This window comes from Pagrus pagrus (assembly GCF_965226575.1).
Source record: "Pagrus pagrus genome assembly, chromosome: 2".
Taxonomy (NCBI): Eukaryota; Metazoa; Chordata; class Actinopteri; order Spariformes; family Sparidae; genus Pagrus; species Pagrus pagrus.
The window spans coordinates 19840836-19868060 of record NC_140186.1 but is presented as its reverse complement, the minus strand read 5'-3'; the positions used below and the strand labels follow the sequence as shown (position 1 = coordinate 19868060).

General features: G+C 40.1%; 1 protein-coding gene across 2 annotated transcripts; it reads right to left on the bottom strand.

Moving 5' to 3' along the window:
* Positions 1 to 154: 154 nt before the first annotated feature.
* On the bottom strand, positions 155 to 26248 carry pik3r6 (phosphoinositide-3-kinase regulatory subunit 6). 2 transcript variants are annotated; one of them, XM_084344361.1, is made up of 22 exons: positions 26165 to 26208; positions 17629 to 17703; positions 16245 to 16329; positions 15902 to 16006; positions 15096 to 15187; positions 14700 to 14768; positions 13902 to 14034; positions 12829 to 12898; positions 12475 to 12667; positions 11380 to 11527; positions 10273 to 10359; positions 7911 to 8154; positions 6287 to 6577; positions 5703 to 5802; positions 4387 to 4488; positions 3473 to 3574; positions 3224 to 3326; positions 3053 to 3114; positions 2675 to 2765; positions 2478 to 2539; positions 2257 to 2363; positions 155 to 1950 (listed from the first exon to the last, which is right to left on the bottom strand). In XM_084344361.1, exons 3-22 carry the CDS (start codon positions 16300 to 16302, stop codon positions 1794 to 1796), a joined length of 2376 nt encoding a protein of 791 aa, XP_084200487.1. In that variant the 5' UTR covers positions 16303 to 16329; positions 17629 to 17703; positions 26165 to 26208; the 3' UTR covers positions 155 to 1793. The 2 variants fall into 2 exon arrangements, with proteins under 2 accessions (XP_084200487.1, XP_084200486.1); XM_084344360.1 differs by lacking the exon at positions 17629 to 17703 and having other exon boundaries at positions 26165 to 26248.
* Positions 26249 to 27225: the final 977 nt, after the last annotated feature.

Sequence of the window (27225 nt, the reverse complement as noted above, 5' to 3'; positions counted from 1 at the left end):
TGACTGAATAACGGCATCTGCTGGCTGCTGGATGCAGTTACAACACGGGCTGAACTATTAAAAAAACACCCCTTTTAATCAGCTCAGGATTAAAGTTGTGGCAATAATAGCGGATTTGCACTACATTTACGACAAAACACAAACACTGTTTTTACAAAACAAAATCATTTATTTACAGACTTACATTTTGATTTTAAAGGTGCTCCTCTTTGGATGAAAATAATGTGCAAAATTGATTATGAATATAAAAACTCATGATTTTACTTCCTGCCCGGCTGCAGACACACACGCTCACATGAGTTTATGTTGTGCACTAAATACCTCATCACTTCCTGTTTCTGAAGCTGTTGACCTTTACTGTTTGAGATCATACCTGTGTGTGAGCATCAGAAATAGGCTCCTGAGCTATTCTTGAGTACAGTATGTCATCTAATAACTTGTATATTATATAGAATGTGAATAAATAGTTATGTTAAATCTTGCATGCCCGTAGAGGATATCAAAAATGTATGAATTGCAAAGTAATGGCGGTCATATTGCGTGCTTTAGACACAGCTGCTGCACTGTTGCTCAACTCCCTCAAGGAAATTGATTTAAAAAAACTGCCATTTTAGTTTCAGTTTATCATTTCCCACCGACTGTACAAAAACAAAAACAGTGTCAGGGGGGATTTTCACACCTCCAGGCTGATACAGTTGTTTGTGTGCAAGTTTCAATTTGAGTGTCTCCAAGTTGAGCTCTTCGTGTTGTACATCATCAAGCATGCAACACAGAATCTTGTATATTTGATAAGTAGACAGTGGCGCCATGGACAAAGTCAGCGGACTCGAGTCTTACAGCTACTTTATATGTAGAATGATCTACGTCCCTCTGACAGACTAAAAGACAAAAGTTGCTTCTGTTCCGTAGTAATTCGTGACTTGCACGTGGCTTGTGCACTGAACATAGTGTGGTTCTTGAAACTTTCTAAAACAGCTTCCAAACACTAAACCCAAGGCTTATATCAAACGTCTGCACCTTCATGTTACAGTTATTTGGGAGGTACAAGAATGGCTGGAGTTACTTGGATGATTCAGCTGAGACGAAGGATACTGTGAACAGTCAGCTGTCATCGTACCAGTTTTTCAACAATCTGCTTGTTTCAACAGCTGGCAGGGTGTCGGTGTGTGTGTGTGTGTCTGTGTGTGTGTGTGTGTGTGTCAAGGAGGCGGTAAAAAAGTAGTGTGTCTAAGCCGTAGAACAACTGTTACAATCGACCTTTCAAATCTGATTTTACAGATTCCCTGTCAAGGATTTATGATAATGTCACATGATTAGTGATCCAATTGTCAGTGGTCCTGAAAGGTACATACCCATTGCTTACTTGTTTTTCCCTGCTGGTTTCTCCAGTCTTATAGGTAATATTGTTCTTAAGCATCATCCCAATCTGCATTTATTTACAGACTGTCTTAAAGTATGTGTACAGTAGTATTTGACTCTTGAATGAGTTCAACCATACCCTGCAGTTAAATAACATTTTGTTCCTGTGAAAGAAGCACCGCTGATATCCATCGGCTGCATCCAATGTGCTCCATTTGGCATCAAGTTGATTTTGATTCACAGTCTTGCTCCACACATGGCGGTCAGTCCCGACTGACAGAAGTGAAACAATTTGGTGTCAGGAGCAGCTCACTATGACTCAACAGCGATTCTTTTTGTCTTTCCGTGTAAGACCAGACCAATAAGCACCAGTCATTTCCTCAACTAAAACCTGAGTGGTTATACTTGAGTCTTTGTAGGGTAACTCCATCGTGTCAAGTGATGATGCCAGCAAATGTGTTGATTGGTAGAGGAAGTCCTTTGTTCATGTATTTGCTCAGTCCAGCGTCTTTGTCCTCTCCCAGGTTGAATTTGGACCTCATGGTTTTCTGGACGCAGTATCCAGGATCAAGACAGGGGGAGACCTCGATGCTACAACACAGAGATGTTCAGAGTAGAGACATCAATTTGGGTCGAACACAAACCAGATTCATGATTTTTTTTTATTTTTTTTATTAACTGACCAAATTAGCTACCTCTTCTAAGTTTGCAAACTCTTCTTGTTATAAAGAAAAACATGCGATCGAGAAAGTGGAGTAAATCAAGCTGTGGCACAAAGTAGATCCTAACAGAGGCCTTCATTCATTGAAGATCCCTTTGGTCTGCCAGTGCTTTATATGACCTTTATTCAGTGATATAAAAGTTACTTTCAGTCCAGATGAGTCTGAACTCTCTTACCTCTGCACATCTCTGTATGTCCTGCGACAATCTCTGTCCAGCGTCACAGTGAAAGATCGACTCTCCAAACTGCGAATCTTAATGTTGTTGGTCCGAATCTTTGATTCCTGAGAATTTCGCAATGAAACGATAAAAGGATTTATTGTTGTACATTTTACATCCCATTAATCTTTATGAGGATAATCCTCTACAGATATTTGAGAGGTTTGTCCTCAACTCACCACAATGTTGTTCTTAGTTTTTGTTGGAGATTCATTCAATGTCAGTGTCAAACAGTTCAGATCTATGAGAGGAAGGGAGAGAAACAAGAGGCGTGAGAGGACAACACAATCATAAAATATAAAACAAACATACAGAGGAACTTGGAACTTTTGACTCCAAGTAAGAAATACTGATCGGGTTAGAGAAAACACTGAACCTTCTGTTTCACTGGAGGGAATAGCGTTGATCTGAGCGCCTGATGTCCTGACTGAGATTCCTTTGTCAATGTCTCGACCACTCAGTGTTACCTGGACACACAGAAACGCTAACAATAAATATAGTACAAGCAAATATAAAGAAAGATGCAACAGAACTGCAAACGAAGAAGCATAAATAGAAATTGACAATAATGTGGAAAAAAAACAATATATTAAAAAGACAGTATAAAAAATATAACTAATTTAAATGAAAGAGCTGTACAGTTTTATCTTAATCAGACTTTGTGAAAGAGTACAGTATTAATTTAAGGACTATTTGCAATATGCAATACAGTAATCTAATAGGCAATAAAGAATCATATAAAAAAACAACTTACCTTCCTGTAATTCATCGAGACAACAGCTCCACATACCTCCCCTGTGCTCTTCTTCGGTTTATCTATTTGTGAAACAGGCACGTTGTTACATGCAAAGCTGTGCACATACAGTAAAAGCACAAATAGGCCAGAAAACATTGGAAAAATAATGTAAATGAATACCCAGTTCACCTCTGAGTGACGCTGAGATCTGTCTGAACTCAGGAAACTCCATTTCTAGATGAGTAAGAAACACATCTTCCACAGGATCCTTTGTCCCGCTGGTAAATGTGATCTGATAGAAACAAACAACTTTTTGTGAAAAATGTGACTGTATGTAATGTAAACTGCTCAGCTCAGTAGAGGCTTCAGCCTGGAAATGACACACAACACTTTCAGTGCTCAGAAACTGACACCTACACAAACAACATATCATACTACCTTAACAAAGTAGATGGTGAAGTAGACAGGCTGCTGGCCGGTACGGACGTAGTAGGAAATGACATCAGACACAAAGGGGTCTTTTGACCTCCCTGGATTGGCCTGTTGGTAGAGAAGTTAAAAGACATGTAAAATTAATCCACCCGCCTGCATGATGCTGGTACCTCAAACTCATTTTGGTCCTATCGAGGGAACATTATGAGTCACTAAAAGGTCAACCGCTTGTTATGTAACACCGTTACAAGTTCTTGGTAATGAGTTCAGTTGTTCAATAATCGGCCCTGGCTTGATTTAGTACAGAGGTAACTCAGCTGTACGTTTAAAGTGACTTAAAGTTAATGGTTTTGCAGAAACAAAAAAAGATCAGTGACTTGAAAAGTAGGTACGTCAGATTAAATTTAGTTGAGTATTAAGAGAAAATGAAAAACTCATTAAACATTTTCTACAACAAAACATCTATTTAAAAAAATAATTCTTATAAAGAAAAGTCACCTCGAGCAATTAAGCAATCTTCCCTTGGACTGTTATTTCATTCACATATCGTAATATTAAACTAAATTCATTTTCTAGAGATTACTTTGCATATTTTTTTCAATTTCATGATAATTCTGTTGCTTGTTTAAGGCTTACAGTGTCAGCACCGTGTCAAAATGTCTCAGCTCACTGTAGCTGTGGTTTCAGTGAAATCAACATATTTATTTTCCTCGCGGTAAAAGATGTTATGCAACTTCCTGTGTTTCAACTTATGCAGAGAACAGTCCCCCCGCTGACTAAATGGGATGCGGTGAAGTGATGACATTTTCGTAGAGTGAGAATAATTAAGACAAGACAAGAGTCCACGGTTCCTATATCTTGCAAGTCACTCAAACTAAAAACAGACTTAGTAGTGTTTTTCTTTAGATTTGTTTCCGTACCATATCAGCCAGCTTTGGGATCATGCTGCCTAAACTCTTGATGTTCGAGTTGTACCATGGGTCCACCATGCTCAAGTAGGAACCGAGAGTGCAGGGATTCACCTTGGATTGAGGGAGAAAAAAGGAACATAAAAGGTGAACCAAAAATACATCAAATTTTGCAAATGAACAGCAGTGAGGAAACAGAACAAGTCTGAAGGTTTTATTTTTTGTTTTGCTTCTGCATGTTTTTATTTCTGCCACCAAAAGACTAGTGCTCCCTTGTTTTTATGCATTGACGCTGCACCTGGAGCTGTACATGTTCAGCGAAAACCATTCTGAATGCGGGATCTGTCTCATATGAGGCACACATTGTGCGTCAGCAGTGAAGAGTGCCTCTGTCCTCTGCACATACTTGTTTGAGGGAGGACAGCAAGTAATGAAAGAAATGACGTGTTGTGAATTCCACTGAATTTATGAAGGTTCATGTAATTTTTTTGAGGGGCAAAACAACTCAAGAAAACAGTGACTTTAGAATAACAAATTACATCAGATAAAGAGAATAAATATGATAACTAAAAACAGATTCTTAAGAAGAAAAAGAAACTACCGTCCCAAGAACAGCTATAGAGTTTTGTACTCATGGACAACTTAATCTGTTGATTATATTCTTGATTAATTGATTAATTGTTTGGCCAAAAAAAAGTCAAATAATGAATAATGTCGCTCAGTGTTTCCCAAAGCCCAAGATGACGTCCTCAAATTTTTTTGCACGACCCTAAAAATGCTCAGTTTCCTGTCATAGAGGAGTAAAGATACCAGAAAATATTAAATTTTAAGAAGCTGCAATCAGAGAATTTGCACTTATTTTTTTCAATTATCGAAGTGATTGTTTGCAATTAATTTAATATTTGACAAATAATCAATTAATGTTTGCATCTCAACTTGACACTCAACAAAATGCAACAGTAAAACCACCAACAAGTGTGTATATTTTCAGGAACAATTATATCATTTATTTTCCTCATCCTATGTAATTCTATCCTATTTTCTTCAACCTTGAAGTTTGTTAAATCACGTGAACGCTATCATATTAATAACATAAATAGACAGCTGTTCTCAGGAATGTTCTTTGGAATATCGTCATTCATCACTAACCGGTTTCCCAGCATTGTACATTATTCCTTAAAAAAACACACAAAGACAGCATTGTAATGACCACTTTGACGCACTGATCCTCTTTTACAACACGTCATTCGTCTTGTTAGCTCTACAGGTGAAGTGACACTCACACAATAATGGGCCGTTGGTGTGTAGACAAGAGGAAGTTGGTTTACCTTGACGGGGGAGAGGGGAGTTGTGGCCCTGCAAACAGGGATGTAGTAAAACTGGAGGTTGACTTTCATTGTAAGAAAAAGCCTCCGTGCTTCCCTTTTCCTGCAAAGACAAACCAAAGACATGTGAAAAATGTGACAGTGGCACGGTTAACTGAGCAGTTTGAAGAGGTTTGGGATTTCAACACCTGACATTTGTAATAGAAGAAGTAGTGGTTTAATAGTTGTGCAGTTCAGTTAAGTAATCCAATTACACTGTTATGGGGCTTAAATGACTGTTAGCCTTCACACAGTAAATAAAGAAACTTAGGACACATCTTGCTTTCTATTACTGGGATAAAAATGATTTCCACCACCAAAATAAATATAACAAGCAAATATTTATAGCATATTTTATATCCAAAAATATTTTTCCATCTATTGTATATACTTTTTTGTATTTACTTCTTTAATTTTCTTTTTTTAAACTGTGACTGCAGGGACATAAATCAAACTGTGAGCAATATATTCAATCAGCTCAGTCACACACTAATCTCCAGCTGCTATAAGAGAAGGGACAACATGCTCTGATATGATGACTTCCTCACTTGAAGAAGAAGTAGGCCTTAGCCAGGCGACCGAGTACCCTGTCATCCCCCATGGCGACTATCCTGGCAGTCAAGTGTCTCTGCTGTTTGGGGAAAGGGTTCTGCAAGGCGTTGCTTCCTGCCCGCCTCTGCAGAGTCGCCCCTCTTCTTCCTCCTCTCCCTCCATTTCCTCCTCCTACTGCGAGGCTTGCGTTGTCCTCCAGGGTGTTCTGCATCAGCACCATACTGTCCTTCACAGATGGCTTCATCTTGATGCCTCCGCGCCGCGACAGCTTAGACGTATCCGGCTCACTGGGAGAGGAGGAAGGTTTATTGTCATACTTGGAGTCCTAATTATTCTAAAATGATGTAAGGCTTGGAAACCAAAACAAGTGATGCAAATAATCCCAGTATCAGCGTAACTGATTCTTAAATCTTTCAGTTTCCAGGATTGAAAAACAAGTGACCTAAAGTAAATGTGAGGTGAAGATTACCTCCTTTGTTTCAAGTGAATTCAAAGTGACTTCAAGATGATCAACATGGGAGAAATTGACTCAAAAAATCAATAAACTAAAGCAGATGAAGACCTGTTTTAAAACCTAAAAAAATAAACAAAAAAAATACATAAAATAGCTCCATATAGCTGAAGCCACGAGATCCCGACTTGATTTTAAAATACTTTATTTTCACCCTTGATGCATGGTAAAGCTCATACATCCACTTCAGACGAGGTGTGCTCTTACTCCTTAAGCGTAGCAGCTACAGCGAATATTTCGGCTTTATAAAGGGTGTAAATAACCTCTTTTAAAATTTGTATGGAGCCACTTTATGTAAGGCAATTATTTTTTTTATCAATTAATCTATCGATTATTTTTTCTATTAAACGAACTATTATTATTTTATTACTCGATTAATATATCAACACATTTACCCCAAATAACATTTTAAAACTTTTCATTTATATTTCAATATTTTATTCGATCATCTTTAATCATCAACAAACAAATATGATGCACTGCAGGGCATTATTCCCCAACAAAATATAGCCCAGTCTTAATTGGTAATCTGTGTAATCCCAATATATATTACGTTTGGGTGGGAACAAAAAGTAACTAGTAACCAGCATGCTTAACCTACTGTGCATGCTTGGTTCCGCACCAACCTGCAGCGTTTTGCTGCACCGCCACATCCAGTGTGAATCCAGCCGCCCCAGGATGCTTCTGCTTCAAGTGCTTGAGCATGGCGATAGTAATGCTTACATCCGACACGTCGACGCACGTGACGTAAATCAACATATTTATATAATCGATAATGTCAATTACGTCGTGTTGCACCGACCCTATTTTTTTTAATTTTTTTTTGGCAGTAGTTTTAAATCAAGCTACTTCGGTTATTTAGGAGAGTGCATTAACACTTTTTTGCTGTGAAGCTCCAGAGATGTTTTGAGGCCTAGGAAACTTCACCTGACCTTCCATCGGTATGAGGGTGAGTAGATTCTAACTGAATTTTCAATTTTCTGGGTGAAGGTATGCTTTTGAAAATGGCTTGCGTTTAAGTTTTTACTACAAAGGCTGCAAATGAAGTAAACCACACGAAACTAGCAGTGGGCCATTAATTAATACGAGATAACAGGTATCAGATTTACCTTTTGATTTGTTCCCATGATGCACTCATGCTGGAAGTGTCCAGAGATGACAGCAGAGAGAGATCAGCACTGGGGGGCAGGTCTCTTTCGATGCCGCTGTCGTTGGACATGACAGAGAATCGAGTCATGTCAGAGGGCGTCAGGTCGCCAGGCAACTCACCAAGCTCAAAGTCGTCCTGCTCCTGGCTGAGGGAGAACTGCTCTGACATGGAGCTGGATCGAAACCACCTGGCCAGTTCTCGCCCTGTCAACAGTTCAACATTCATCACTTACATGTGATTCAGAGGTCAACACTCACATGGAGCAAGGCAGCATGGAGACACAGCAGACAACAGCACTTAGTGTAGAGCACAAGCACATGCATACTTTGCATGCAGATGTATGCATCATCTTAAACAGACCACAGACATGAGATTTCTGCTATGTAATCCTGTTTTGTTATGGAGCTGCAGGGTACACTCTTCCTCTTCCTCTGAGAAATAACTAAAGTTTATCCACAGAGAAGGAAGCTCTTGAGTGAAGAATTACCCCTTAGATGCATACCTCAGGTCTTTATCGGCTTGGGACTACATTACAACCTGTCTAATTGATTCATTCAAGTACGGCTTCCTGCTGTTCCTCAAATGATTTGCTTTTTAGAATGTTGTGTTGTCAAAATGTCAAAAATAATAAACATTGTTTTTCTAATGTTTTTTTACAGGGTCACAAGAGACCTGAGCTGAATAAGAGAGTGTTTTTTTCACTGTATGCTGGATGCAAGTGATGGTGGAAATTGTTAGTGTAACCCCACTCCCATCTCACTATAACAGTAAGATGATGGTGTAGCTCCTGGGTGTTTGGGTTTAGTGCAGAGCAGCATTTTATTTTTTTTATATTTGAGAGTTTTGATGAAAGCAGCTCTGGAAATGAAGATCTACCTGAGGTCACTGGTGATGAGGACATGGTTTTATAAATGAATGAATGAGATCTTTTAAAAGCAGAACTGGAACCTGAGAATGACGAAGATACCTCAGATGATATGAGTTCCAATGCAGCACTGTTTACAGTAAATAGGCAACAGTCGCTGTCCTTCATTTCCAGTAAACATTGTGTGATTGTAGGCAGTTATCTTAATCATGCAGGACAGGACATATCCTCTTCATTTAAAAATGACATGAAGCTATAATAGGGTTTCACCAAATATACAAAAATGATAAGTTACATAGAAAAAGGAAGCCCTCGGTCTTTCGCTCGAAAGGTTTATCCAGAAACAGAACTGCTACATCTGTGCAAGTGCCACAAGCAAGATTTGTGATAACTGTACTTACAAATTTAGGTTTCGTAGTTTTCTGTCTATGAGAAAGTAAAAATAGGCTATATGCGAGATGGTACAGTATGAACATGAAATGTATGTATTACTTTTGCTATTTACAGTATGTAGAAAAAATAAAAATTTTAGGATGTCCTTAAACACTTTAGTGTGTTTGGTATTGTTAATAATATATTCTGAAACTATTTGAATGTATAGAATAATCTGCATTATATAAGTGCTGAGTCGCTGAAGACCCGAGGTACAGTTATATGTGTAAAACCTCCCAGGCATTTAAGGGTTATTAAACTTCCATTTGAGAATCTGTTCACAACCCTGTAAGGTTATATGGAGTGCCTGCCTTGTGATCCCTACACATTTAATGCTTGTTAAAGCAGAACTGCATACAGTACATATGTAACAATGATTGTCTTTTATTTACAGTAAACATTGTATGATTTTAGACAGTTATCTTAACCATGCAAGACAGGTCACATCCTCGTCAAAATCACATGAAGCTATGAGAGGTTTTCACTGAATGTTCAACCAATGATGATTTATACTTGTACTGCATGACACTGTGTTCTGAGAATACAGCGACCATACTGTAAATGTACACAGTCACAGGCAAAGTCAATTTCACAGTTCCACTGATTCAATTCAGATCGGTTTGGATTGAATCAATTTGTAACAGTAAGTAAGGCTCTGACAAACTACGTTTAACTGTGTTCAACAACCTACCCCTCACACTCTGACAGAGTGCTTAATGGTATAATTAGCTTTCAATTGAGGCTTGCATGTTCAGACTGCCTCATACTTCTGCATGAGTCATTTCCGACATAATTCAGACCGACTTTCAAAACCTCTGTGACGCCATCAAGCTACAATGAATTTAATTCATGAGAACCTTCTGATGAGGAACTGTGCCCAGTTAAGGTTTTCAATAGTATTTAAGGTACTTCAGTTTATTCAGTTGAGTTTTGAGGTAATAATTTCAGTTTCAGCCTTATTTAGTTGAGCTGACTGGTGGTTAAAACTTCCTCAAGACCACCCACAGTGTCCAGAGCCACTCACATATATCCAGGTCCTCCGTCCACAGGTGGAAGCTCATCTCTGGGTTAGGAAGAGGGCAGTCACACAGTGGTCCGCTAGACAATGGCTCTGCAATACACAGGCACACACACACACAGAGGAAGAGAAAAGGAAGAGACCAAAACTGTCACAATGACACTCAAAACAAAAAACACCCCACAACTTCCTCTCTGCAAACACTGCTGTCTGTCCCTCAACCTCCCAGCTGGGATGAGGGAAGAGCAGGTTCATCGGATGGGTCGCTGACATGATAATAGGGTTGAAACGAGTGGATGTCATGAAAATAGATATCCGGAAAATTATAAAAATACAGACAACTGACTCGACTGATTTGGCCATGGAGGAAACCGCTAAATAGAGGCAAGGTCGCATGTTTAATCTCAGCTACAGCCGCCGTGTCAAGCCCGCGTGGACACAGAAAACATGTCCATCACCGACAATGTGTGCTTTAACAGAACACTGAACACTATGGCCCTGGCTTGACAGTGAAGAAGCTCAGTTACAATGTGTATGAGCTCAAGAAAATGTAGAAATAGTAATGACATAATGCCTCTCCCATGCCTCTCCCATGATGACACATTACAGTCATTATATCATCATCACAAAGGAGAAGAGCAAAGGGTTTGTTTACGATGACATTTTGTATAACATTTCTGTTTTATTGGACCATATTACTGAGCAATAATCTGATTGTGATAAGACTAATGCTTGAAACAAATGTTTTGTTAAATTACTAAGCATGCATTTTTCTATACCTTGTTATAATTTCCATGCTTTTGCCTATTTAATGTGATTTGATGCAAGAAAATAGCAAGTCAACCCAATGTAAGATAAGATTCGTATGGTCAGAAAGATTTCAGTTAATAACAAGATTGCTAGAACTTCATCCAACACAGTAACATCATCATCTTATCTTAGGCTGCTTCATCCATTTGACTCCAGTCTGTTACATAACCAGATATGACTGATTCTTGAGGTTCGCCTTCCTTTACTGATGTCAACAAGTTGATTTATGCCTAAGACAGAGCAGCTGTGCCTCAGAAACACTTGCAATGCTTCTGGCGGTACTTCCTTTCAGGGAGCCCCTACCCGAGTGTGTGTCGGCAACGATCTCGCTGTACAGCTGCTGAAGACGACTCCTCAGCGCTTTCCCCTCCCCTCTGCCGCCCTCCTCCGTGCTCTGTTCAAGAGTCGCCAACACTTCCTGAAAGTACGGCTCGACGTCTTGGCCCATGTCCTGTCCCAAAACACACAAACACATGTGGGTGAACACACTTGCACAGGAAGTTAAACACATACAAAGACTGTATTAATAGCATTGAGGCGAGGGGTCAGTAACGCGCGTGTGTGTATGCAGTCGTGTGTGTCCTGCTGAGGTGTTACTTTAGGATCAGTGCCAGGAGACATTTCCACTTGAGGCTCACAGACAACAGACCTTCATTCAGGATGTTTCATATGACACGTATATATGGGGCAGGGACTTTTAGACTACTACTAATCCAGGAGCAAGAACTGCTAAAATGTGCTGCCATCACCAACCATCCTCACCTGACAATATTATTCTACTAACACCACTCTCAAGCTTAACATTAATTGTGGTACAAAACTTGCAGTCACTTAAAATCTCCTCACATGCTCTACGTGTCCTGACCATAGAGGTTATGCATGTGCTTTCATTGTACACAGAGGTCATTCACTTCCCCCGAGCGACAACAGTCAGCATTTGTAATTGTGCACTCACATGGGGAAAAATACAATTTTGCTTAAATTACAAAAAGGGTGTTGTGCAATCAACTGAAGAAACAGATTTAATCTGTTTTCACTTTACTAGACTGAGAAAGGCTTTGCTGCTTGCATGGTCTATTTGCTTCCTCAGATAATCAGAAATGGATTTCACTGAATTACGTTGGGCGATCGATCTTAAAGGCGTCACAATGTTATTTTCAGGCGTATCATAGAGATAGTGGTTTCTAATGCCCTCTTACTTCTGTTTCAAACTTCACAGAAGAAGTATCTTTAATGAAATACTGTGTTTTAATGGTGGAAATGTAGAAATTCATATGCTCCATACAGTGACAACTACAGAGAGCTATACACTGCAATGACCACAAAAGACAAGCAGAAAACTGAAAAGAGAAAGCAGTAAAAGAGCCCAGTCAAACAGTGCCGTGCAGTCCCACTGACCTTTAGGGCTTGAGCCAGTTTCTGCCCGTGGCACTGCTCTGCTCCTAAAGCAGCCTGTATGGAGTGTTGGACCACACTGCGCATGTGATCCAGAGGACACAGAGGTCCACCTGAAGCTGAAGCCTCAATATCACCTGCCAGGACTTGTCCCAAAGAACCAGAGAAGACTTCAGGGTCCGCCAGAACAAAGACCCTGTAGTGATTTACACAAAATATGTGATGTGACGAACAGGAAAGGTAGTCGGACTACATGCAGCAGTATGAGGAAATAAATTAGCCTTCGTAAATCTTCAGTTCCCTGAGGGTTTTTATTGTACGCTCAAAAATGTGATACATTTTTTATTCATGACTCACCGCTCCTGAAAAGGATAGTGCTCATTCTTTAGTCTCTGCTCTGCTGTGAGCATCCTCTGGTACATCAGGCCTGTGGACCAAAACTGGCATTTAATGACATTAGGCGGCTGGAAATGTTCTTGGCAGTTTAACTGAAGCATGCTTGCTGAATGGACAGTTCATTTAACATAACTGTAACCATAATCTTGTTTTTGTCATCTGGTCTGACCTGCTGCCAACGTCTGTAGTCACCTAATTTTTGGTTAAATGTAGTTTTTACTCTCTGCATTAGGTAAAAATAAATCTTTAAAATAACCATAGACTGTATAATTAGTAGTGGACATAGCCACTGTGACGCACCCGTTGGTTTGTGGTCTACCATTTTGAATCCTCGAGCTTGGCATTACTTGGGGCATTCTTGGCTGTCTTGGTTTTTTGGAGTCTGACTGAGAACCATAGGGGACTACCAAGGGACACTGTCAATCCCATGGTTGCCATACCCTGCTTAACTATCTATTTTACACGAAATGAACCATCATTTGCATAATGAACATCACGCTGTATTGAAGAAGACTTGAAACTTGTGATTGAGACCACAAACGCATTAGGAAACTATTTACTGAGGTAATAAATCAAGTGAGAAGATGGGTCAGATGCTATTTCTGCTATTCATTATACAGTCTATGACAATAACAAAGTTTATTTTTTCTGCCTTTATTGTCATTCTTGGAAGTGGGTTAAGATGCAATAAATATAATTCCAATGTCAACGCTATGAGTAATAGATAATTCATGTTTTGCTTCATCTGTCTGAGGGATTGGCCTTTGTGGGAAATGACAGCATGCAATCATATCATTATGACATAAGATCAATGAGTAAATATCACTGTCATCATCATCATCTCCTGCTTGTTGAGCTCAATCCAAATTATGTGTTGTATGTACAGGCATTAGGTGTGGAGTGTGTTTAAAGATGACACTGATTTAGCAGCTGGAGCTCCTCAAGCAGGTTGTTCTGAAGCCCTGACATAAGATGAACATCTTCTTTTAAATTTTCAGCCTGACTGAAATGTCAAGCTGAGTGTTAAAGAGTACCTGGATTGGCACGTTCAGTTTTGATCTGTCTCGTGTAGCTGAGGCCTACGGTGCAGTAGGGGTGAGGGTAGGTCAGGAGTCTCTTACAGAAGTCGTAAACCCGCTTGTACAGCTCATCTGGAATGTAGGCTGTCTGGAATATCAATAACCACACACGGACACCACACACACACAAAAATCCCCATAAGAAAAAAAACTAAAACAATTTCCTTGAACGCTAAGTCCAAGCATAATTATCTAATCTTTGTTGCTTAAATATGAGGAAAACTTTATGCACAGGCTTAAATTCCACTTTATAAGGTGTCTACTTCCTTACTGACATTTGATCCAGGGGATAAAAAAAAACTTTTTGCAGGAACTGTGCTGAAAGTCCCTAAATTTCAAGCCTCAAAGAGACAGTTTCTATTTCTCCTCATACCTGGAGTGCTATTCATCCATTTACATCATTTTGGTGTGATTTGCTGAATATTTGATCGGCTGCAGAGATTTCTGCCTTCTGTCATTACAATGGAACTAGATGGCACTCAGCTTGTGATGCTCATGGCACAAAAATACATTTAAAAGATTTGTTTTGTGAGCAATTTCATGTAGGAACCATCTTCTTTCTACCGAACTACAGCCGCCAACTGTATGCCCTTGCAGGAGGAAACATGCACTTACTAACTGATGAGAGTCTGACTAATGATTTGCAATTTACAATTCCTACATGTACGCATTCAATGAACAGTTTAAATAAAAGTGTAAAAAAGAAACTGAGAGAGATTCTCACAGTTCAACAGTGTAGCAGGAATACTTTACCTGAATGATGGCATACATCAGTGTGTGAAGCAGAGGGATGATGCATTTGCGAGAGTCCCATCTCTCAGCCTGCAGAGAACGCACACACACACACACACACACACACACACACACACACACACACACACACACACACACACACACACACACTATGTCAGGGCTCCATTCAACTGATGACAGACTGTGGACTGTACAGTGCTATAACAGCTGAAATAATTGTAATTAACAGAAAAATAATCATCTTTAAAATGCAAAGATTTTGTGATTTTATGTGTTTTTAATCATATATCATAGACCAGACAATTAACTGATTAACTGAAAAAAAACAAAAATAGGAAAAACTTTTTGGTTAAGTATTCCTTTTCAATTCAGAGCATCAACAATGAGATCAATCACCTTCTCCAGCTCTTTTATCAGCACCCACACCAGAGACAAGCTGTTGCTGGGATTATTTTGAACCTTCTTATGCAGTGTCCATCTCAGCATGCCTGCACACACAGATGAACACACACAGAACATTAGCAGATGCAAAATTTCCACAGGTCTAACACAAACTTGCTAAATGTGTCACACTTTTCTCCATTACAGTGCTAATACAAAAGAAGCCTGGTGACTAAACCCTCACACTGCTGACACATCTGAATATTCCACAGTGTGATTAACACAAGCAGGGCCAGCGTCATTAAATATCTATTTAGGGTGGAAAAGTTTACGGGGCAGAATAGGTTTGGATACAGAAAAACACTTAAACAAATGGAGTCTTCAGCAGAAAATCAAGTTAGTTTCATGACGTCTAATCCACACGTTCAGATATACTGAACCATTGCGCATGTGAATGCACATGATGAACATCATAACATGGGTCTTTTTGCTGTCGTCACTTATGCACGCAAGGTTGGTGAGCCACCAACCTTTTGTGTTGGTATTTGGTAACCTGGAAATGAGACTCAACAAACAACTCTCTTTCTCTAGCATCACTGATGTCCTGCACAGAGCAAATAGCAAGAAAATAATAAAATACAGGCAGATGGCAGGGTTGGGGTTTGGAAAATCCTGCATAGTATACCTCAATGATCCAGTGATATCATGTGATCTAAGAGTCGTATATTATGTGTAAAGGAAGGAAAAAACACTTCACACATAGGAAAAAAACTTCTCAAGTATCTCAATACTTTGTGTTGTTGTGATGGATCATATTGTACCTTTGTTGAAACAGTCTGGGGGCTGCTGATGGTCCGTTTCCCTGGGCAGTACAGCCTGGATGCTGCGGTAGAGCTCTGGCTCTGGAACTGTTGGGGAGCAGCCGGCTAACAATAAAGTTGAGATGTTGAATATGAAGAATGATCGTTATCTTTTTTGATGCAAAACTCCAATTCATTATATTCATTCAATAGAGATTAAACAAAAATTGCTTTAAAGCCAAAGTAATGTTACCAATTGACTGCAAGTGAGTGCAACAAAAAGAGAGATTCATTCGTTTTTCTGTACATATTCATACATTGAGTACAGTGCTTGTACAACAGTGTGTGTGTGTTTTGAGTGTACCTATAGGCTCCATGCTGCGCATACTGTTTGAGCTATCCCAGAGGGCCTTGTTGGTCATGTCTCACACGCATTGTGGGTGTATCAACTGTAATGAGAAAAGGAGACAGGGACAGGAAGTGTCAGTCATGTCGTGTCATGTCCAAAAATTGAGTGGGTGGCCAGCCTCTCACTCTGTCAGTTAGTGTGGGTGAGCATCTTCTTTTTTTTCTGTCCACTTGCTGACAGCAGAGTTCAAAATTGCACAGATAGACTGAATGATGCTATTTAAAATCCTGTCTGTTCACAGGCGGCCTGACAATAATATCACCTCTACCTGTGTGTTTCTCTTTGTGTGAAATATAGAGCCTCCACTTAACATTTATGCCAGTCTAGTCATTGCTGCGAGATAAAATTAAAGTTTCGTGTTTAAGGTTCACCCACACCTACACCTACACACACATACACACCTACCAACACAAACTGGTGGCTAACAGGTCACAGAAGGTGCAGTGATGTCACACTTCCCCAAAAGGTGTTGCTATAAATAACAACAACCTACTTAAACCCTTAAGCCACTGACTTTATACCCAGTCCCACACAGGTTTGTGAGTCACTTCTCAAAACTCCACACAACAAAATTCATAGTGAAATTTGGCCATATCTACCAAAACAGAAATCCTCCACATGGCATTAATATAGCCAACATAAATAAAATGTCAGACCAGTGAAAGAAAAGGTTGACACTATTCGCAGGATGCATGGCAATGAGGTGACGTATCTACTTGTGGCTATGTAAGATCAATAACTGTACATCATCACAACGGTGAAACAAAACTCTGATCTGTTACTTTTATGTTACATGTAATCCTACAGCTAACAGATCCGGGTGCTCAGTAATAGAAATTGTGTTGCACTAAATCTAATAAAATTACCAAATAATGTTATGCGGTCATAATAGCAAGCCACAGCAAGATATAGAGCAAATGTTGGTTGGCTTTATAAGCTATTGGCTAGTTCTGATGCAGTCTGGCAATACAGAAGTGTCCACTGCTGTCAGCAGATTACAGAACTGTGAGACACATGAATTCATCCTCAGCACTCCACCATACAAAAATCATATTAATTTTTGGAATCTGACCCAATAACAGGCATTAAAATAACTTCACAGAAATAGCCAGCCTTCTCAATGCTGGTCTTGTTTGCTTGTGTAGATCATAGAGACATCCGTATTTAATTGAGACTGTTTCATAACCAGTTACAATTTCCTTGTAGTAAATCAAAATGTCCACATCTGTGCCTGTAGCACTACATGAGGCGATAAAAGTACCGAAACCATCCTCACCCATTTCCCTCACCAGTCAGAGCATAACAGGTGTAAACTACAGATCACATTACATAAACTTACCCTGTTCTGTGCAAGCACGGACCAAACAGTGCTGCAGGTCTTGTACATCCTCACACTACGCTCTCAGTACTGAAACTAACAAGTGTGTGACACACACACAGAGAGGGGGAGAGAGAGAGAGAGAAAGAGAGAGAGAGAGAGAGAGAGAGACTGTCAAGTGAGTACAACAACTCATTGGTGAGTGTATTTCCTCTTGTGAGAGTATGAGGTAGCAACATTGAATAAGCGCTGTGTGCGTGTGTTAGCTGAGTCGAAGGGGGAGGTGAAGAGAAGAAAGAGGGGGATTGAGTGTTTGTGCAGGTGTGTCAAAGAGTCATAACCTGTTTGAATCATGTTTACTTTACTTGCCTGAATATTTTTGGATATGTTTCTATTTTTGGACTTTTGACTCACAAACGGTTTCCTAACTTTTCTAAACTTTTACTCAGAGCACTTAGCTCTGTTTCAATGTCAATTTCTTTCATTCTCACTTACTCATGTACACACACAGACACAGACACAGACAAACACACACACACTGCGCTAGGGGTCAGTCCACAGGCTGTTTGTGTACAATGAAAGGAATTTGTGTGATGTGATTTAACCTTGATCCCTCTAAAAAAAAAAAGCTTACTTTACGAGTTAACTAACGGCAAGTCAACAGCGCTGCCTCAGCAGCTGAACGCTGCCTGTTTGACCACAAGTTTCCGGTTGCCTCCACTGTATTCACTCTCTTGTCTCTCTTTCGTTGTTTCATTATTTCTTCCCTGTCTCTCCAACCTTCTGTTTACATTCTTACTTATCTATCTTGAGTCTGAGAAGCACATGATGTCTCAAAAGATTTTTCCAGTTCTTTCCTGTCTTTTTCTTTCATGCACACAAAAACAGACAACAACACACTAAACAGTATTTATATACTACACATGCACATACACATACATGCAAAAAGCATTCATGTGCACGCATTGACCGTTACCAACGCAAACTTAAACTCTGTTTTCTACCTTTCTAAAAGGAACTATTGATGCAGTGTAGGAGCTGACACATACGTAGCATTTCCTCTTTGTCAGAATGAGTGGGCATGCAACACTCTATATTTAGACAGAGAGAGAGACAGAGAGATGCTGAAAGAGAGCGAGACAAAAGGAACCAGAGCTTTAAAAAAAGTTTAAAAATAGATGTACCACATCATTCACAACTTTCCAAATAACTAGCTTGACAAAAACAGTCTGCAGAATGTTTTCTGCAAAAATGTAAGCCTCTTAAACAAAACAGCAGCAGCAACATACGCTTTTTGCTTGTATCTCACACTATAAGACATACATTTGGTTGACTTTTTTAAGTCCACATGCTTTTCCGTATATTTCTCTTTGTAGTTTGTTAAGTATTAAATTAACTGAGGGAGGGAATTTACTGCACAAACACAAAGCACTCAATTCGGCAGCTGCACACAGAATCAAAGCCAGATAATACATAATATGCACTCAATTAACACAAAGTACATGGAAACAATGCAATGACATGGTGTTGCAAATACTGCAGGGCCCGGCTCCCCCGGCTGCATGTCGCAGTAACCTTGAGCAAGATACTGAACCCCAAAGCGCTCCTAATGAGCAGGTCAGCACCTTGCATGGCAGCCTCTGGCAGCACTGTGTGAACATGTGTGTGAATGTCACAAGTGTTGTTAAGTGCTTTGAGCAGTCAGTAGACGTGCAAACATGATTTTAATCACTGCAAGACACTTGATTTGTACACATTGTTTCTGTCACTAAAGTGCCAGTCATACCTGCCAAATGACCCAGAAAAGTGCTAATACTTAGGCCAGAAGCTGAAATGCTATTACGGTTGCCAAGGACACATGCCATTGAAACAAGTTTCCCTTATGACTGTTGACTAGCTACTCAAAATAATTCAGTTCCTCATCTAAGATTCAGCTACACCTTTCTTATGCGAGCAGCCGCTGGCACGCATCACGGTGGTCAGCTAAAGTCTCAAACAATGCGGCCAAACAGAAAACAGGGGCGCTCAATTTCCCTCAGGCACGCTGCAGACATCTCAGAAAACAGGAAGGACCTGACAGCGATGTGTGGAAGTGCGTTCATAGAGCAAAAGAGAGGTGGTGCTTGGGTGCTGCAGTGGGGGTGGAGTTATGTTTGCGTGATTGGAAATCCCCAACCTAGGATAGCATGGGGTCTAATGGGCCAGATGGGCCTCATCGTCTCTCACACAAAGACCTGGACAAAGTGGAATAGCGAGGAACGTTTGTCTCCCATGTAACTAGCATGCAATACCTGAAAAAAGTACATAGTGACAGCACTTCCTGACAGGGAAATTCATGTGTGTTAGCGAACTGTGTATTATGTGTTTAGCGGGCTTATGGCAAAAACAGCGTCATGAAATTCCTGAAGTTTTTTTTCTCTCGCAAGAAGATAACAAATATGACACTTTGAAAACGTAGCTAAATGTCTACTGCCCTCCTCTCACCATTGAAGCCTCTCAGGAAGACCGAAGAGGTGAAATTTGAGCTATTAAAACAGTCAAACAGCATGTCACCATATAGCCAACAGACAGTTTATAATCATGTTAAAAGAACTCAGTGCCGTGAGGAACACACATTGAGAAGTTGCAAAGAAACCCTTGAAACAGACGTCTAATTCAGTGTGAGCAACAGGGGATATCAATCAAAGTGATTTCCTGCATCAACATGCTGGACAATATGAGGAAGTCCTTTTGGGACGGTGTGTGTGTGTGTGTGTGTGTGTGTGTGTGTGTGTGTGTGTGTGTGTGTGTGTGTGTCCCTAAACCTGCCTGGCCTGACAGACCAGCGATTATTTCCTGTTCAGGGCCTGCAAATAGCGTGCACAATCTGTAACAAACAGGCAAATGTGTCATAAAAAACTCAACAAGTGTCAATAAAAAGTCCAATCACAGGTCGCAAATGACACAGGGACGATTAGTGCCGCTGGGCGTAGTGTGCTACAGTATAACCATCAGGCAAGAGGAAGACAGATAGGAAAAGGTAGAGATAAAAAGGGGTTTCCCGAGGTGTGTGCGTGTGTGTGTGTGTGTGTATTCATGTGCATGTGTGTGTGCATGTGTGTGTTTGGTCCCTTGTGTGGGGCCTAAGATGGTGAGAACTGGGTCAATTGGTCCTTTAGGGTCAGTCGTGGATGTGGCATTTAGGTTGGATTAGGCAAAATACATCAGTCAAGAGTTTTGAACAAACGCAAATGCAAAGAGACACACACACATACTACTGTGTGATCACACATGGGATGCGTGCAATTTAGTGTGCATGCAACTCCCACTGACTCACACACTGCCGACTCTTAGGATAGTAGCATTTCTGTAGCCTTAAAAACTTTTATAGTCAATGTACAGTAGTTTTTGTGCTTTCCTTGAGCCGTGCACTTACATTATATCCTGTGCATGTGACCTTTTGCTGCAGAGATTTCCACCAGCTTTTTGGAATAGTGATTACATCCATTATTTATGCATGAAATACTTCTAAATCCATTCTTGTGGACGATAAAAACAACGAACAAAGGCAGCACTGTTACCATAGATACAGCTGTGGCCTCAGGGCGAAGGCCAGTGAATAACCAGAGGGCTGTGGGGGAACGCTGATTATGCATCTTTTATATTTTACCCTTTTTTCACCTTTTAACTCTGAATGAATACAAAGCTATGTTGTGAAGAAAACTTGAGAAACTTAGGCTGTGGATCTCCGTTTGTTTCAAGTATTCAGTTTGCTTGTTTCACCATAAATCTACAGATTTCCTCTTATGCTTTTCAAGAAATTGCTATGGTGAAGTTGTCTTGTGGTTTGTAAGACTATCCTTTAAACAGATGACATTAATTCAGTTATTAAGTCACAGTTTACGTCAGTCAGCACCCAGAAAAGCTCAGCTGTCTGCTACATTTGACACATTCTCATACCAAATATTCTGGATATTCTGCAACTGACGTGTGTGGAAAAACAAACATTGTTTCCAGACATACTGAGAAAAACATAGAAAGTACGTAGACGAATGTGAAGATTCCAGTTTTTCGTCAGTCTGACCACAGGGCAGACCTTATTTAGCAAATGTGGGCATAATGAGTCGTAGCACAGCGGTAGACTTTCACAGGAGGTCACTGGGTGTAAAGTGATCCAACTGCTACAAGCACAGGATGTACCAAGTGCGTCACATAGACATGATCAGCACACAAATAGATACTCACACACACACTTGGCGCAAAATAGTCTCAGCCACGATGGAGACTGCTTTCCAAGGAGCCCACAGGCACACGAGTATGCCAAGAAGCACTGTCATTTGTTTTCATATTCCTCACAGGACAAACAAAAGGGTGGCGTCTCAAATTGAAGAAAGTCTGCGGCTGTCTGTATTTTGGGAGCTGCAGTAGTGGAATTGAGGGTGTTGTGTAACAAATTTTGGGAAGATTGTCATTTAAAATGTGGGGTCAGGTTTTCCAGGACAATGCAGTAGTTGGGCTGGCTGACAAAGGCCCAGCTCTCCAGGGAATCATCTGCCTTCTGTGTGAGGCAAATGTAGTCTTACATTTTTAGGCTCTTGGGCTGGAACTAAAGATAGTTTTAATTACTGATTAATATTAAAAATATTTCTCAATTTATTGACAAATACTCTATATGTACGTTTTTTAACAGTGCAAAACCTAAATATTTGAAATGTATTATCACATCTGTTAAAACAAAAGCAGTTAATCCAGTTGAATGTTTGCCATTTTGGCTTTTAAACATGACTTAAACGATTAACAAATTATTAGAATAGGAGCAGAGTCCTCTTTACAGAATTGATTAATCGATTAATTGACTTATCGTTAAACCTCTTCAACACTGTAAGGTTATGTTGTCAACAACACTGACTGTTAAAGTGTGCATTGTGAACACTGTATGCAGTTTGTGTATGACTACAAACATTGGTATGAAGGATTCTGCTCAGCGCTTTGTTTATAAGGCATCACGTCGAGTGACTAAGTGATAGCTTGAATTAATCAGGTCATCTGACTGAGCTGAAATGGTCAAAGCCTCAGCTGAGGCATACAAGTCTTGTGTCAACACAGCCTAGAGACATGATCTGTTTGATCCAATTGCCCTGACATATTCTCTTGAACCCTAAAGGTAAAATGTGACAACAAAAGGGTTTCGTGAGTTGTTTTCCCTGCAGGGAAAAGTTCTCCAAAATCATAGTTCAAAACAAGTGCACAGTCTTAGCTGAGTTTCTGGTCAGGTTGGTAAGAGAAAGCAGTTTTCAAATTGCAACCACAAGCTTACTCAAGCACCCACATGAGCTTTTGCTCATGTTTGCCAAACTGCTTCTCCAACTTCAGCATTCCACCCAAAAGCCAACACTTCCCTTTAGCGTACAAGTGTAACTGTGTGTCCAATCCTCAGATACTGCTGACCTCATGTGGGCTGATTTCCCAGTATCACTTTTTGTTCTACTGATCAACAAGAGTACACAGATTATATTAGTGTTAAGATGCCTTTGGGATCCAAAACATTGGTCCAAACATTGCTTTGAAATTATTGACTTTTTTGTGGAGGACTGTGAGGTCTTTGTAAAAGTCCCAGACTCTAAAAATGGTGACGCTCATGGGGTGGAGAAGCACAATGAGACTCCCCCCGCCCCCAACCATCTATCCATGTATCCAATTTGAAAAAAAAAAATGGCTAAGTTAATTTTGGTCAGTTATTGAAAAACCTGCCATTTTTTTAAAAGGTAAACTTAAAAACTGTTGGTCTTAAATCTAAACCAGTGTTGTAGCCCTACCTTAGATACAGGATGGCTGCCAAATGCGAAGCTAAAAAGCAATCACGTAAAAGAGAAAAACCCAACTCCTCCATAACCTTGTGGCCTCCATGTTGTGTCTTGACAGAAGCAAAACAAAATTTGAAAATTATTGCTCTATTAAGACTAGAAACCATTTTGTGATGGGATCACACCAGCCGCGACCAGCCATCTATATGGTCCTGTTCTGACCCATGACTGCTCAGAAGTGATTTCTACATTACTTTGTGAGTTCTCAGTTCTTCACACTGACACATATACACCTGGCAAAATACTTAAAACTACTTCTGTGGTAGTTGCTGCTACGAAGGGGGTTTCCAGGACCACAAATGTAGGCCAGGGGCATAAAATGTGGGATGGAGGTGGTGGGCACTCCCCTACAGACCACAAAAGATTGACCTTCACTTTGATCTCAACTACACACCATTAAAGTTTCTTAACTGCATCTTGCACAGTTGTAACACTACAATGCTGAAACAATCTGTCCACAACACCTGACTGACCTCAAAGACCTTCTTCTTTGGTGGTTTCTGCTATAACAGGTGTCTCCAGGATCGCATTTTGCCATGATGACACACACACAAACTGAAACCTAGCCGATGCTGTCAAGGGTAGGTGAGTCTTGTGTTTTGTGGATGTGTTTGGCAGCAGTTTCATCCTCTCAAGGTTGACTGACATGGTGCTTCATCTGATTTCCTCCAAAGCTCCATCCTCTATCCCAAATGCTGTTTTTCCAGCTCCACACAAGATGGGATCAACGTGTAAATGCAATTCCAGCTGGATTCACCTGTTGTAATCTTGACACATTAGTAATGACTTGCAATATGATGATATTGTGGGACAATAGGAAGACGTCTATCGTTTCACATTATACTCTCACACTCCTAATGGCACTATTTTTTGTCATTTGGACAAGCTTTCTGTTCTTCCACATGGATACAGGCAGGAAAATTGAATAAAGGTAAAACAAACAAACGTGGAGGAGAGTGAACATGACACAGAACTGGGTAATTCCAAAAAGGACAAACCGAGGGCCCCGTACCTAAAAGAGGGGCTACTTTGGTTGCATATAGCAGATGGATTGGGTATGAAAAGTCAGAAAAATTGTTCACTTTAACTTGTTAATTCTGTGTCCTATTTCTACTATGAGAAGGTAAACTGAGAGGAATAAGGACAAAATAAAGTGGCTTAGTTATATGTTGTGTGAAGTTTTATGGATTCAGTGTGTTCATTACCGTTATTACATGCTTAGGTTGGGTAGGTTAAGCGTGTGATTTCAAAAAAATGTTTTCCTGTTGATGTTGTGATGCAGTTTGAATTACAATCCTGCAGTGTAATGGTGTACCTGTGTCAGTCATCATCACCTAACCTACCAACTAACAACTACCAACGAAACAAAACATGTACTTTTGCTCTATTATCTCTTCTTATCTTTGTATCATCGCAGAAACTGCATGTATGAGTGATACACTGTGTGGTCATAGGATATTTTACCATCATGATCACATGCCCTAATGATAACCATCACTCCGCTATGTTGACTAGCACTTATTTTGCTCATCATGCTTAGTAGAGTTATAATAACTAGTTATTCCTTGCAGTTTTACAGTGTTACCCCCCTTATGTTTCAAGTTATTTCTTCTAAAACCTTGCCCAAGAATAGATTGGAAGCATTCAGCTACTAGCCTAAATATTTTAAAGCACTCCGTCACTGTTTTGTTGTGCCTCACCCAATATCTGACATCACCAGTATGATGTTGATCTAGATAAACAAGATGGTTTTTGACTGGGCGTTGCATGTCGCCTGTGGAGTGCTTTATTAACATTTGCATGAGCTATGAAGATTTAGTGCACTCCTTATTACTAAGGACAATCTTCCAACACTGTGAGTTGTTGCCTATAAAATGAAATGATTAATGGCTCACTTTATTAACAAAAATAGTGCTTACAAAAGGAACACACACACACACACACACACACACACACACACACACACACACACAGACTGGAGCCACCGTGCATCCCCTTAACCCCAAAGTGGTACCAGGAAGCTCGGATCTAAAACAAGGAAGCTGGAGGAAATACAGCTGCGCTCTTAGACTCCCAACAGACACAACAGAGAGCCAGGGCTTCAATCAGATCAGGCACTGTTATCAAACCCGTGTTATTATCTCAGGAGGGAAAAAATAAACCGCGGTCACTCGTGTCTTCCCGTGTCAGAGGGCACGATGGAAGTTTTATTATAGCCTGGCTCGCACGTAAAGGAGCCCATTCACAAAAAAAAAGGCAGATGAGGGGGGGAAATTAAGGCTCCCCAGATGAGCAACTGAGATGTGTGGTGAGATTATGTCAGTCAGGTGCAGCGCAGTGAACCACACTGCCTGTCTTATCTGGTCAGGACAGAAAGCAGCACGCTGTACCAGCTACCACTGACAGAAGCAGATAGATCACGTCTCGTCAGTACAAAACGCAAAAATCATTAAGACTTCAGACAAGTGAATTCAGAAGGGAGGAGTAAAAGGTATAGGATAACCCGAGATAACATCAAAACTGACAAGTTTACGTTGAACGGAATTGAACGCGCTAATGTTCATTTCATCATCCGCAATATTAGCTAGCAACAATTAATAGTCGTTGACGTTAACTTTCCCGCGAGTAAAATACACAGCAAACTATACAGCAGAGATGTAAGGCGTTATGAAACTGTTAAAACATCAAGTATTTCTTTATTTTTGAAAACTTACCCGTAGTTACGTCGCTGAAACAGCGCCATTCACCAGACGTGTCGTCTCTCTGACGGTGACAGCTCACACACGACTCCTCTCAACTGACTGACAGCTAGTCCAGTCCTTTGGCCACGCCCACCGGCGAAAGGGACCAATGGTGTTTCACGCAGGGCTTGCGTTGTAACCAATCAGAGCAGCGATCCGTATAAACTATCAATTACGCCACAGGTGCTTCAAAGTTTAGACAGATAGATAGATAGACAGACAGACAGACAGAAAGACAGACAGATAGACAGACAGACAGACAGATAGATATATAGATAGACAGACACACAGACAGACAGATAGACAGACAGACAGACAGATAGATATATAGATAGACAGACACACAGATAGACAGACAGACAGACAGACAGATAGACAGACAGACAGATAGATATATAGATAGACAGACACGCAGATAGATAGACAGATAGATATATAGATAGACAGACACACAGATAGACAGACAGATAGATATATAGATAGACAGACACACAGATAGACAGACAGATATATATATAGACAGACAGACAGACAGACAGACAGATCTATAGAGACAGACAGATAGATAGATAGATAGATAGATAGATAGATAGATAGATAGAGACAGTTAGATAGATAGATAGATAGATAGATAATTGCTTATATTATTAAGTACCACCATGTCAGATACATGTACATAAATTATTAAAGTAAAAGTAATTTATTTGTTTAATTCTCTATGCAGTTTGTTTGAGTCTGTGACATCTTCAGCCTGTTGATGCATTTCTGTAATCAGCTGGTAAGCCATTAGTAGTTGTCCCCTCACACCACTATCCACTTCTGGTGATGGTTTTATAGTAACAGTGCATCATCTTTTAAAATAAGTTTATCACACAATCATATGCTAACATTTTCGCGAAAACTAATCAGTCACTATCGCTGTCACATAAATGTAGTGGTGTGAAAAGTAAAATTATTTGTCTGTAGAAGTTTCACGACTGGGCCTGTGTATGCATACACAATCAGGTTTGTAATGTACAGAAGCACTTCTTTAA